General features: G+C 40.3%; 1 protein-coding gene across 1 annotated transcript; it reads left to right on the forward strand.

Annotated features, from left to right (window-relative positions):
• The first annotated feature begins 2,586 nt into the window (after positions 1–2,586).
• LOC139471351 (uncharacterized) lies at positions 2,587–9,129 on the forward strand. Its single transcript, XM_071253669.1, has 6 exons — positions 2,587–2,682; positions 5,193–5,459; positions 5,705–5,866; positions 6,287–6,700; positions 7,561–7,639; positions 8,251–9,129. Exons 1-6 carry the CDS (start codon positions 2,589–2,591, stop codon positions 8,666–8,668), a joined length of 1,434 nt encoding a protein of 477 aa, XP_071109770.1. The 5' UTR covers positions 2,587–2,588; the 3' UTR covers positions 8,669–9,129.
• Positions 9,130–15,243: the final 6,114 nt, after the last annotated feature.

Below are 15,243 nucleotides of genomic sequence, written 5' to 3' on the forward strand. Positions count from 1 at the left end.
GTTAGAGGCGACTAAAGGGATCGGGTGGTCAGACTCGCCGACTTGGTTCATGTATGTCATCGGATCCCCTATGTACGGAATACTGTAAGGGACATTCTCGCGATCTCGCATTCTCGCTATCTCGACCTTTGGAAACGAGCTAAATATGCCCAAAACACGAGATCGCGAGAACGCGAGATTTGGCCAAAATCTCGCATTCTCGTGTTTTTCGTACGTGGCACTTTTTGTCAAGTTCGACCACGCGAGAATGCGACATTTGGACACAATTATTTGCAATTGTAATTATCTATCTTGAAGATGAAATATACACTACGTAGGGCGTCATCAGTGCAGTTCGCAAACAGTGTTATCAAACCAACTTTATGCACCAGTGATTTATATAATTTCAAGTTTACCCCTTCAGTTACATTATCGTTTCACCCTGGCAGCCGGTAGAAATAGAGTGGCTCCATAACACAGTATGCATCCATAACATAGAGAGATCACACAACAACGTAAGAGCAATTTTTTGCTCTCAGTAAAGACAATCACAGTAAACATTACTTGTAGTGTATACACCACGAGAGATTTAACCGCGTGCTTAACCAGTGGTTTGTCTGGGTCAGACTCGATCATAGACAGGCCACCATGCTATAACATCGTCGACTGCAGTGTAACACCACATTCACCTACTTCCTGTTAACGGCACATGTCCCGTTCTGAAGTAGGTCCGTCACTTACATAACAATGAACCGGAAAATAAACCAGGACACGAGAAACATTACCCCTGTCATTTCGTGTCAATACACAAGGAAGAGGATCCTACAGACTGACCTATAGCCAAATCACACACGGATAAATACAGCAAACTACATCACTTACTGATGAGTAATTTCTCACTTCATATACAAATATCGAACCATAGTTAATATATTAATCAGATCATAACAAAACACAATGTGTCACAGTTCATAAACTTTCGTGATGTTGCTGTGGTCTAGTGGTAAAGCGTCCGCCCGGAGAGCGGACTGTCCGGGGTTCGATCCCCGGGAGCGTCATACCAAAAGACGTTTTAAGATCATGTTAGCCTGTATGGCGCCCGGCATTATTGGGATAAAACAAGGACTGGTCAGCTCGGAGTCAGTATACTGTGTCTAAGTGAAGGTATTCATGTTAAACTGTGGCATGGTATCTCAATGGGCTGGCACTATGAATCGTCATCAGTCCGGACTAGTACAAGCACACGCACACGCACACGCACACGCACAGACACACACACACACACACACACACACACACGTGCATGATGCACGTCGCTATATAAGTGCAATAATCTTAGACGTGACGTTAAACCCCATTTCACCTCAATTCACTGTGATATTGCTGCAAAATCGAAGAGTAACCTTTTGCCATAGTTTACTCACTCACACATACACCTATGAACGAACACGGAACACATATCACACATTCTGAGTGTAACTATTGTTGAGGGTGGGGGTTGGAGTGGGGGTGGATGGGTTGGTGTCGGTTCAGGTCAGGCTCACCTTCTTGGATTCATAACTTGAATTCATAATATGGGTGTCGATGAAGTGTCTGTGGGTGTAGATGTTGGTTTTGGTGGGTGGTCGATGAAGTTAGTGTGAAGGGTGTGGGGTGTGGGGTATGGTAAACGGAAGTGGTAAACGTCTGAGACCTGCATCACTTCGGGCTTTCCTCCCACATTAAGCTGACACGCCGCGATATAACTGGAATACTGTTAAAAGCGGCGTTAAACCCAACTCACTCACTCACTGACTCATAATCGTTTTGAATCTGTTATTAGACTTGGTATGACTCACGAAGGAAACAATAAATATTGATGTCATTATATAATGAAATAAAACATTACCGGGTAGGACAGAACGGCGGTAATAACTTCTGATATTTACACAGTGTGTTTTAGCGATGGCTGATCGGTTAGTGGAAGAAACATGTCGTCACATTGGGCCATTGTTTTTAATACGATATGACGTCATTCACTATTACATTACGTCACCAGAACAATAGATTGAATTGAGTGAAATAACTTTGCAGGGTTTACATTTCATATGATTGTATAATGTTCCGTTTAATTTGTTTGTTTATTTGTTGTTTAACGCCGCTCTCAGCTTTATTCCAGCTATATGACGGCGGTCTGTAAATAATCCAGTCTGGACCAGACAATCCAGTGATTGACATCATGAGAATCGATCCACGCAATGGTGATACGATAAAATGCCTCAACCAAGTCAGCGACCCTGACCACCCGTTCCCGTTAGTCGCCTCTGACGACAAGCATGGTCGCCTTTTACAGCAAGCATGGGTTGCTGAAGACCTATTCTAACCCGGATCTTCATGGATCGTTCGGTTTAATTTTCGGACATGCTATTAATGGCGAAAACACATGAAATGTCACTTGCATTGTTATCATCTATATTGGCGTCAGACAATGAAAATGTGCGGAAACTGAAAACGGAACAACGAATTGACACTGATGATTCAGAAATAGTTGAGCTGTTGCTCAAATGCCCACTGTCATCGAATTACACTTCCTGGTAGGACACTGGCTGTAGAAGGGTTGAGGGGGAAACATGTCTGTCGCAAGGCTCTTGATACCCGCGTATATTCAACATTCTGCATTATACTCCATCTGGATATTCCTTTGGATGCACGGATCTGCAGCCGGTAAGGATGTATCATACATAACACAAATCATGATGTCAAAGTGTGGATAATTCCAGTGGTGTGTTGACAGGTTGATGTGGATTGATATGTGGATGGGTAATTTACATTCAGGATGAGAATGAGGAGATCTTGGATTGTATGTGTGTGTAGGTTTTATTCTAACGTTGCGGGAAATGTCGATTGAAACCAGTCGTGTGCAAAATACACTCGACGTCACTATTACGGCATGAGATAGTAGCATGACGTCATTCATCAAACATGATGCTCTGCAATGTTTGTTTGTTTGTGTATTTGTTGTTTAACGCCGAACTGTGGTCAGTCTGGACCAGACAATCCAGTGATTGACATCACGAGCATCGATCCACGCAATTGTGATACGACGACATGCATCAACCATGTCAGCGAGCCTGACCATCTGATCCCGTTAGTCGCCTCTTTCGACAAGCAGCTCTGCAATGATTCTGGGGCGGTCGGGGTAGGCTAGTGGATAAAGCTTTCGCTCGTCACGGTGAAGACCCGGGTTCGTTTTCCTGCATGGGCACAATGTGTGAAGCCGATTTTTGCTGTCCCCCGAAAGGTGCGATATTGCTGGAATATTGCTAAAAGCAGCGTAAAACCATACTCACTCACTGCGATGATTCTTCTGGTTAGACCCAGACTGATGCTATTATTAATAAATAATAATATATTAATGATAACAATTCAAAAGTAAACTAAGGTAAACGAGAAAGAATTGGGATATGATTTCGACAGGCCATGTTTTAATTATAACATTTGACACAAGGCGCTCGACAGTAAGTCACGACAGGAAGTGAGATATTTTATAAGCCCAAGGGATTAAATGATTTATTTCCTGTAACCGTGTCGCTTTTAGCAAAAGCTTTCAAATAAATGCAGAGAATGGCATATGAGTGGCGGCGATGTAGCCTTGTGGTAAAGCGTTAGCTCGCCAAGTAGAAAGCCCGGATTCGAATGCTCACATGGATAATATGTGATGTGCATTTGTGTTGTCCAAGGCCGTGATATTGCTGGAATACTCACTCACTCACTCACTATTTCACTCACTCACTCATCAAACAACACAAACAGGCTGGACTCAGTATAACCCGCCTACGTTGTAAATGCAGTAACACTTCCTTGAGCTATAAACACTCTACGGAAGGTGAGTCATTGATGTACTACAGAGCATCACAGCAACAATGAGCGAGACGAAACAGGATATAACTGGCAACCTATGTTACAGCTCTGTAGCTCGGTAGCTTTGCAGACTCAGAAAAGAGTTAACCATTCATTTCTCTTAACGAATGCTCAAAGGCAAAAATAACTTCATCATATACAACTGACTGATAGCTGAAACTTCATTATTATCATAATTGTATGGATGTTTTTGATCGGTCACTTTCCTGAGTGTGAGTAATAAACCACTGGCCAAAACTACGAGAGTAAGCTTGGACATTTAGTGTATAATAAGTTAACAAAGAACCTTCAACATTGAGTTTCCCTTCCAATCTTGTGTAATTTATAGAATAAATGCGACAAAAAACTTTCCATATTCATAAAAAAAAAATGTGCCAAAAACTATATCATGAATTTATCATGAGCATGTGTTTATGAACCAGTATCAAATAGTTATAGTACCAGGTGTCCAAAAGCCCAGGAAACTAACCAGACATTTCACCCTAACTTATATAAATAACAATATAAATAAATTGAACACAATACCCTTTCTTAGAATAAATTTAGAATATCTATAGATTAACATTTTGGTAACTTTTAGTTCAACCCCGCTTTATACAATATTTCCGTCACACGTGTCTCATAGCGTGTGAGCTTGACATGGAAAGGAAACCCAAAGAATGTTTTGCACATTATTGGTTACAACCTTGTCATATATATTTGGGTTAATTAACGTTGCAATGGTAAAGCACGATGTGTCCTGTGTCGGGATATCGATGGCAAAATGCTCTTTATGACAATGACATATGCATACTTTCGTCCTATAGCCATATCAGGATGTGAAGATTCTGGGTTCGAATCCAATTTTCGTCCATTATGATTCTAGGTTTGTCAGCTCAATATCCTTGCACGAGAGTACGAACTGCATCATTTCAGACTTTCTAAACACTTTCTGACACGCCATGATATAACCAAAATATTGTTCATTGTCGCAACCCTCCAGTTACTCATTAATAACGGACCCATGAAGATCTGGAGTAGAATTGGTCTTCAGCAACCCATGCTTGCCTTAAAAGGCGACTATGCTCGTCGTAAGAGGCGATTAACGGGATCGGGTGGTCAGGCTTACTGACTTGGTTGATGCATGTCATCGTATCCCAATTGCGTGGATGTCATGGTGTCAATCACTGGATTGTCTGATTCAGACTCGATTATTTACAGACCGCCGTCATAAAGCTTGAATATTGCTAAGTGCGGAGTTAAACAACAAATAATCAAACAAACAAACATTAATAACGATATTTGATAAGTTGTTATATTGTACATACAAACAGACAGTGCGATGTCCTGCAAGCAATTCTCAAATCCTGATACGCAAACAACAGTTTTCAAGGACGATGGCTGTTTCTTGTTGTCTCGAGAGGAGAGAACGTGGGAAGAGTCGAAAACCTTCTGCAATGGCCTGGGTGATGGATGGGCTCTTGTTGTGATAGAAGACGTGGAAATACAGACGCATGTTGACAGTGTCTCACGTACAGCTGGTGTCTCTACAGGGTCATGGATAGGTCTTCGTCAGCGAAATGGTTTCACATGGGTAACAGGTAAGCAATGAAAGAACAGCCATTTGGTTTATTTGGCGATGCACTGACGTCATAAAGAAATGAACACATGTACAACCATAATGCATCTTGAAGTACTCTCTTACACGTGGTTAAAGATTTGGATGTCTCTCAATCAATATATTGTCATTACAATGCTATGACATGTTTTCTTAAGTAGATTTATTGGTAACAGTTGCCAAAGTTGTGGTTGGAAGTCTGAAACTTCAAACAACAACTTTCTTCAGGGAACAAACTAGGGTATCCAAGTTTCTTCAAAGAACTGGCAGACGGAGAAGTCCAGGTAACAGGAGACTGTGTTATAACAAGCCCTCCAGATGATACATCCTTCTATGGAATATGGAGCTATATGGACTGCACTGCCAGACTGTACAGCATATGCCACTCAGGTAGGAACTGCAAGTATGAACATCATATCATCTCGGCATTGTCTCCTACTTTCTTAATCTAAATATATATCTAAAATCTACTCGTGTATCAATTTCGTCTCCTGTCGTATTTAAATATTTGTATTAACACCAGTTATGTCTTTCATCATGTCACAGAATAAATCAGCACAAATCTGTTGTTGGGAAGCTCAGATAATAGGACTTATTTTCATTAAAATGTCATTACTCGTTCAATAATTGCTACCTTTACATGTATTGTTGGCCATGACTTCCTGGATCATCATGTGCATCATATGGTAACACGATCCTACCTCCACCTAACTGAGTGCATTAACATGTAGAACGAAGCCGGATAACAGTGTTACCGTGTCATGCATGTTTCCAAGAAACAGACTATCGATACATCAACCATTTCTTTAGTCCTTACACCAGGTTCCTCCCTACCTCCAAGAAAAACGACGACATCTCGGCGTACAACGGCATCTACAATGACAGTAAAAGCAACTCCACCTAAACCACAAACGACTGTAAAATATGGAGCAACACAATCCATAGCAGCAACAACGCAATCCACAGCAGCAACAACGCAATCCATAACAACAACACAATCCACAGCACCAACAACGCAATCCACAGCACCAACAACGCAATCCACAGCAACAACAACACAATCCACAGCAACAACAACACAATCCACAGCAGCAACAACACAATCCACAGCAACAACAATGCAATCCATAGTAACAACAACGCAATCCACAGCAACAACAATGCAATCTACAGAAGCAGCAACCACACAATCCACAGCAGCAACGACAACATCTTCAACGACAGGCAAGGACCCTTTTCTGTTTTCTAAAACATAATTAAGGAGTGAATTGCCTTTAGGATATCAGCTGCATTTATTACTTTGATGGGTTTAATCTGTACGAGTACTAGTGCTATTATCTGGCAAGTGCTTGACAAAGATACCAGTCACATGTCGTCACTGACAGCACAGCTTTTAATGTGTTTATACTCCAGTTGGGAGGTGCGAAGTGATGAGAGGGTGTCAAAGTTATTACGAAGTAGGGATTCCTCACTGATTATTGCCAGAAGACCTATAGGCATAAAACTAGACTCACTGACCTAGTCACTGACCAGACAATACTCAAAGTCTACCATTAGCACCATAGACGATTAATATTGTTACTTCATCCCCCTGTTGACTTTAGATCTATACTTGTATCCTGACCTGCTTCCTATAATTATCTGTCGCATTAATATATAAGTCAATACCTACACTCGTGACAATAATATTCTTGTTCCTTTCTTCCCGCTGTGATATTGCTGGAATATGCCAAAAGCGGCGTATAGCCATCACTTCCTATGTGAATTTAAGAAGTCCAGTTATGGTAGCCCTTAAGGAAAGTAACAGACTCTACGTTTGATTTACTTTAAACTCAAAATCAACAAAATTGTGACACACAATGAATGCATGTGTTTGTGACGGGTACATTCAGTGGGGCAGGATAAGCTCGCCTTTTCGCGAACACCTGGTGTCATCATTTTGTCGTAGTGATTCCTATACACATTCTTATCATATCGTCCGAATCGTACAGTGATTTCCTATGATTGTTAAGAATGTTTTCTAGATTTTGTTTACAACTACGAATGTTCATTATTCTACAGATTTAATTTCGTTTGTGTTTCAGTCCTTATTGCTGTCTCTTCTGCGGCTGCATTTGCAGCTGCTGTGTTCTTAGTTGGGGGTGTAATTGTTCTCTGTCGAAGGTAATACCCACTTAAGTGCTGTTATTGTTTGAGAAGGTTATACCTACTTTAGTGTTGTAATTGTTCTCTGTCGAAGGTAGTACCTACTTAAGTGTTGTAATTGTTCTCTGTCGAAGGTAATACCTACCTAAGCGTTGCAATTGTTCTCTGTCGAAGGTTATACCGACTTAAGTGTTGTAATTGATCTCTGTCGAAGGTAATACCTACCTAGGTTTTGAAAAATGTTCTCTATCGATGGTAATACCTACTTAAGTGTTGAAATTGTTCTCTGTCGAGAATAATACCTACTTAGGTGTTGTTATTGTTCTCTGTGGAGGATAATACCTACTGAATGTTTGCTATTGCTCTTGTACGTAACATCTATTTAAGAGGCCGATGGGAGGTTCCCTGGTGAGAGTATATGTCTTACTCGGAACCCCCAGGGGCCTCTTAAATAGATATTACCTTCACGAACAATTACAAAACGTAAGTAGGTATTATCTTCACGAACAATTACAACACTTAAGTTGTATTTGTGAGTGCTTAACTATATGTTAGACTGAGTTTGTTTAACTAACGGGAACGATACGTACACGAGAATGTCATGAACCTTTACTCCCAACTTGTTTCAGAAACAAACAGAAAAGTCTGCGTGTCAGGACCAATGACACAGTTGCTGCTGACGACACTGAATCTGGTAAAGTAGCTGACGTAAGGACAAAACCAGAGGTTGAGTACGCTGTTGTCACGAAAATACAGACGAAACAACCATCACAAGCTCCTGACTGTAACACTGAGTCAGGCTACTATTACGCATCCGTGGATGATGGCGCTCTTCCCATTACGCAAGGCGTCAATGACCAAACCTATGACACAGCAACAATCACAGAGCAGAAACAACCAATTACCTTTGACAACACATATGCTCGCGCGATGTTCAGCCAATCAGCAGTGGACACAGAGGATGACGTGTATGATCACACGCGTGTGACCGGGAAGGCGTCACAAGAAGTTGATGCAAGCCTTTACGACCATGCTTTCGTCAAATAACAATCTCGCAATATTGGATGTTTGGTTAAAACTTAACATGTACATATTTGCAAATCAATGCGTTTTGTATCCGAGGTGCTGTTTTTTCTTAAACATGGTAAAGTTTCTATTTTATAGCATTCTGCATATTTGTATTTCGTGTCCCGGTAATCACCCCACGCGATGGAAAACCAGAACCTCATAATTACCATGACAACCGATCTGGATCGGTTGCTTATATGTAGAACCTGGTAAATGTGTGAGGCCTTGGTCTCTGGCTCAGACTTGACTATTTACAGATGGTTGTGATATGGTGTCAAACAACATTCACAAATCATTTCTGACAATTGCACTCACTGCCGCATACCAGTGAACCACGGACACATTTGTTACACTAGTGTCACAGATACACATTTAGTCACCATGGTCAACAGATCAGCGTTTTTACATTCTACCCTCCTCCATCGCCCATGTATACATACGCCAGGCCGTGTCTTGATTCCTTGGTTTCCCTTCATGTCCAGGGCCGCCTCCGTGGTCTAGAGCCTCCGCCCGCGGAAGATCCCCGGCGCTTCATAACAAAAGACGTTAAAAGATTGTACTTGTTGTTACCCTGCCTGGCGCTCGGCATTAAGGGGCTAAAACAAGGACTGGTCTGCTCGGAGTCAGTACACTCTGTCTGAGAGGGGTATTCATGTTAAACTGGGGCATGGTATCTCAGTGGGCTAGCACTATAATCGGCATCAGTCCCGACTATGCATGCATGTCGCAATATAAGTGCAATAATCGTGGGCGCGACGTTAAACCCCATGTACCTCATCTCCTTCATTGTGATTAGCTGAACTGGTCAGGTGTTATTGCATTCATTTCCCAAATTAAGCCACGCCCATCGAAGCGGACTTCTTTTATTACTACAGAATTAAGGGGAATTCCCTTTCTGCTCACGTGAATTGTTGCCTTCTCCCGGACGTATTTGTTCCGGTTCGTTACTGTTGCAGTTCTTCTCGCCTCTTGCCTTGATTGACAGGTCCTATAAACTTTGTTTTGATCCTACTTTCCGTTGATTGGCTACTGACTTTGTGGGCGTGTCAAGTTATGTATATTAATTAAACAATCACCTGATTCATGTCACACCACAGTATGTATTCCGACACTTAGAATGTTTATAAATGTCATCATTTTTGTCTGCTTTGATATATAAAACATTTTTTGGTTAAAAAATTGTAAAAATTATGTTTTCGTTGTCGAATATAATTGTTAGGACTGACTGTGTATGATTTTTGGTTCATCGAGGAAAAATCGAAAAGCTAAATGAACCGAAAAACATGCACAGTCAATCCTTAATTAACAGTGATTCATAAACACATGATCATATTACAATCGGAATTGTTCAATCGACTCTGGCCATGTACGATACAGGAGCTGGTGTCTGGAGCGAGCTGTCGCGAGCCCCAAAGTCACCCTGCAGTAGATGGGTACCCGGTAGAATAATATATGATTATATGGTAATCACCTCTGTAACACACGTGTTGTCATGTTCTGTTGTGTTATTATAGGGATTTGTTCTAGGATTATAACACACTATTTTGTCCCGACAGTTACAAACAAGTAAAGACTTAGTAAGGATGACATTTATGGATGAACAACTTCTTTATTACAATTGTTCATCCATAAATCTTATCCTTACTCAGTACTCAAACTTCTAAATGCCTCTAATAGAAGTAACGACTTGCCCTGATGACATGACCAGGTATAAGGAAATGGTTCAAGCATAATGGCCATACTACTATATTGTGAAAGATCAATGACAGAAACTGTCAAAAGGCTGCCACTATTAAGTGACTGGATGTGAATCCAACTTATTCTTTCAAGTACTAAACTGGTTCCACTGTTGGTTAGCGCAGATACCTCAGCGCATTTAGCCAACATGAGGCCTACCAGGGGTAGAAATCTGTAACCAATGCATATAGATGCATATATGTAGATACTATACATGCTTCTATTTTTATTTCTTATTAGATAAAAGTTATTAATTCACATGCACGATGTGGTATGTTTGCTTTTTGTTGTCTGATTGGTTTGTCAAACGGCAATAAGGTGGAGTCGGGTTTGACGGCTCCCGGATAAGTCGGACTATTTCCCTGTCCTCCAGGAGTTAGACAGTACACTGAACCTCTGATGTTCAGGAAACCCCGCTCTATAATGCATAACTACAATGAACATTACATCATGGACCTTCTCAAAACGTGTTTAGTTTCGTTTTCTTTATACTACAATCAGTTCAGTATTTTATTCTCTCCAGGCTTCAAATGATGATTTTATAAAAAACTGTTTTCTCGGTTTCCAATTTCTTACTCGTGAAATTTTCTTGATTGTCTTTGTTATTGTTTTCATATTTCATTGTCTATCTAAAACAGGTTTCCTAACAGGTAATCGTCAAATTCTGTATAATTTCTGTCAGTTGAATAAATCAGGATTTTCAAAATGTATTGTCTCACTTGAAGTATAACATGTTTTGACATTTCATGACATTGTTTTGGTCTATGTACTAGTATGCAGTTGTTAAATCTATTTTCAGAGCGACATTATATTGACGTTAAAGTTGTATATGTACGATTCTGACATAAGTGAGTGAGTGAGTTAGATTTTGACTATCGATGGGTAAACATAATAAATACATTGAAGCCAACGAAGGAGAGTAAAAAAACTACATAATAAATGTATCTTCGAAGTTAACTTTAAAGTCTTCAGACATACATGCATGCCTATGTTTAAGATTATACATTTAAACTGTAAAATTCTGCTAAGTTTTTAAACAGTTATCCTGAAGAATGGGTGACACTGGAACGTTGGAACTGGGTTTCAGACATCGTACCCTTGTGGGGACTCGAACTGGGGCAGTCGGCGTGACGAGCAAACTCTTTAACTACTGAGCTACCTCACAACCCTTTATATTTTAGAAAATGGTTACAAACACACGTTCATGCTTGTGTATAATTATGATCGAAATTAACTTAAGAAAGTTATATTTCACAGCACAATCAGAACACAAACACATCGCAGTCCCGAATTACGGTTCTCTTATACTGAACAAACACAGAGTTTACAGAATGATGACATACACGTCATATTATGTCACATGGGGTGTTTTTAGTTTTACAATTATGCATAAAAGACTTTTCATTTTTCATGCATTATCATACAAAAATCATACTACTGCCTTAAGTTAAAAGCAATAAGTACTTTTCAATATATATGGTTAATATGATGTCAGAAAATAAGTGATGTTCTATGTCTCGTCACAGACACGTTACAAATGAATCAAAAGCTTTTATTATACATGTACAATTTTGGAAATATAACTTTTTGTTGTTGCAGTTTGTTTTGATTTGACTTTTGACCTTTAAATATTTATTTCTTTATATATGTTGTTTAACGCCGCACTCAGCAATATTCCAGCTATATCACGGCGGTCTGTAAATAATCGAGTCTAGACCAGACAATCCACTGGTTGACATCATGAGCATCGATCCAAGCAATTGGGATACGATGACATGCATCAACCAAGTCAGCGCACCTGGCCACCCAATCACGTTAGTCGCCTCTTACGACAAGCATAGCCGTGACGTTTAAATAAGTTTATATCAGATATTAATCACATTTCGTTATAATCCGACTGATCACACTACCCAGTCTTGATACATGTCTATGAATGTATGTTCACTGCGTGTTCCGAGTTAGTGTTGGTCCCCAGCAACCCATGTTCGTCAGAATAACCAACTTAATGGATCGAGCGGTTGGGATCGGTGATGATGTTGATTGGTGTCCTTTCCCCTGAAAGTGATGTAGTTGATAACAAGTAACATCTTGCTTGTACAATATTAACCAAGTGCTTGCAAAGTTTTCTATCCATTGAAATTAAATATAATGCCATTATTCGAGTGAGCCGAGTTAATTTGTGACTTGCTTGATTGATATACATAACAATATTTAGATTTACTCACAAACAACTCCCAGCCTGTACTTATTATTCTGTGGCCATGCGTGTTTACACATATTTGCTTGTCTGATGTTTAACGCCGAAATCAACAATATTCCAGCCAGACAATCAAGTGATTCATATTGTAGGTAACGATCCCCTTTGCTGACAGGTGATCACCTAGATCACCTCCATGTGAAGGCTAAATATATAGATGATATTTCAAGTGTTGAGTGAAATGTCATGTTTCTCTCATCGATTGACGGGGGGAGGAGATATGTTCACGAGTAGCCTAGCCAGAATGAAAATATAACATTTTCCCCACAGTCACAAGCTGGCGAATGCTGCCGTTTCTAACTTTATGCCTGACATGAAATGACATTGTGTGGCTACAATCATTCGATACAGGGAATGGGTTCATGGCATGCTTGTTGCAATGTAACTTTGTTTTGTGTACGACCTTGTCAGAGTGTTTCCCAGGCGTCACTTGTATGGCACCACTGAATGGCATTAGCCATTATGTCGTGGTGGCAAAGAGGCTCTGTGCATGCAAGGTATTCCTGCTCTGTCGTACATGAGACTTCCACTGAGTAATGTGTTTTTGTCTTGGGAACATTCTGCCGTTCAATACATTTAAAAACCAGATATCATCACTGGGAGCAATGTATACCTTACATTCTGGTAAATGCGAATACGGTGGTTGGGGTGAATTTGGTTTAATGTCGTGTTCAAGACTATCATACTTATATCGCGACGTGCATGCACGTGTGTGTGTGTCTTTTACTCTGAAAAGGGACTGGTCGTGGCTAAACTAGCCAAACATTGTGTTTTGATTGTAGCGTTAAGACTGTGCATGCATGGAAATGTAGTGGCTGTTGAATGCTTACTAGTTATGTATGTATATATACATTAAAAACTCAATATAGAAGCCTATGGAACACATTTCGCTTGGGGCGAGCAAGACGGACGAGGCAGCTCGGCTAAAGACGGGTCCAAACATAACCCAAACTGTCATTAAAGTTTTTGACTAGATATTAGCAATATAAGCACAGATGCCATTATATCCATCATATGAATCCCATGCAATGGAATGTGTTGACTGAAAATAATGTACACCCCATACTATCCAGTGATGATGTAAAGCGACAACACCCTTTCCATCAAGCCAGAGTCTGACTATATCATGAACGTGAGTCTATGAATCACTATCAATTAGTAATGACACCAGGTGTTCGTGAAAAGGTGAGCGTATCCTGCCCCACTGGTGGCACCTGTCACAAACACATACAAAGGCAAGTCAGTTGTTCACCTGAAAACAACACAGGGACGATTGATTCAAAGTCAAAATAGGGAATTGCATCGGACGTCAAAACTGGAAATGTCCTCCACATGTCTACCATTAAACTTTAAGCTTTACTGATACCCTAAATGTTGTAACCTTGATCAAACAACTTCTGAGCAAGAGTCGTATGACGCTCTTTCAAATCTGGGAAGAAAGAGCATGCTCGATTGCATCTCAGAAGTTGTAAATGGGTGGAGCTGCTCGAATATTGCTCGACATGAAGGGAAAATTGACTTTTAGAAAGTTGAAGTCATCCCTCTTGTCATACAGTCTTGTGGAGAGTGTTTTGTCACTCTGAATCTTATGTATAGATCTAAAGATTGAAACATATGAGGCGGTCTCACTGGTCTCCTTTTCTTCTAGTTCAGGTGGGTAAATCTTTCGAAGGGATTGGCTATTTGATTGTTATCAAATCATCAATACCTGAAGTTAAACTTCTTGGCCAAATTACCTTGTTTTGACTTTGCCAATCCGAACAGAAATTCCGATTCACATGCATAAAGAAACAGATACGCAAGGAGGGGAGCGCCATTGGTGCACATGGGGATACCTAATTTTACACAGATGTTATTAATGAGGAAGTGCAGCATTTCAAATATTGTTTTGCCAGTGAACTTCAGATGGCATTACCCTTCCATTTTTCACAAACTGTCCTGAGCCTCATATAGATACGTAACTGTTTCTCTGTTCACCGAGTTTTGTAACAAAAGATCTGTGGATCAAGGAATGAAGTTTTTCCTCAAGTTTGGGATAGTGGTGTACAAAGTTGAAAAATAAAATGTTTTGACAGAATGAAACCATATCTCCATTTTATCATGATATATACCATGGTCACCATCTCAATCTCCTATATTTCTATCTCAGCACAGAGTTTCTACCGCTCATGTGTGTAATCTGATTTCAATCACTGGATTTAAGTATTGAACAGCATGTGTACACACACATCATAAATATGATGCTCTTTCTGATGAGGCAGGTAACCATTTACTACACATCTGAACACTCAATGCGTGATGACATATTGCACACGAGACAACCATTGCAAACAGTGGACACGTGTTTAAAACCAAGCCATTAAACGAAAATGGACAAAGGTAATGCGAACTCAATATCATGTGTGTTCCCCTCCAGAGTCAAGTCCTGCCTCTTGCTCATGGACGAAAGAACACTACAGATCCCACGTTCGAAAATGTTACTCCACCTTGACGGGTGGTAGGATTGGCCTGCTTCTATCAATCGGCTGGTCATGCCAAGCCGTGTGCATAAAATTGTGTC

Source organism: Haliotis cracherodii, unplaced genomic scaffold (genome assembly GCF_022045235.1).
Source record: "Haliotis cracherodii isolate W230 unplaced genomic scaffold, xgHalCrac1.p SCAF_22, whole genome shotgun sequence".
Classification (NCBI taxonomy): domain Eukaryota; kingdom Metazoa; phylum Mollusca; class Gastropoda; order Lepetellida; family Haliotidae; genus Haliotis; species Haliotis cracherodii.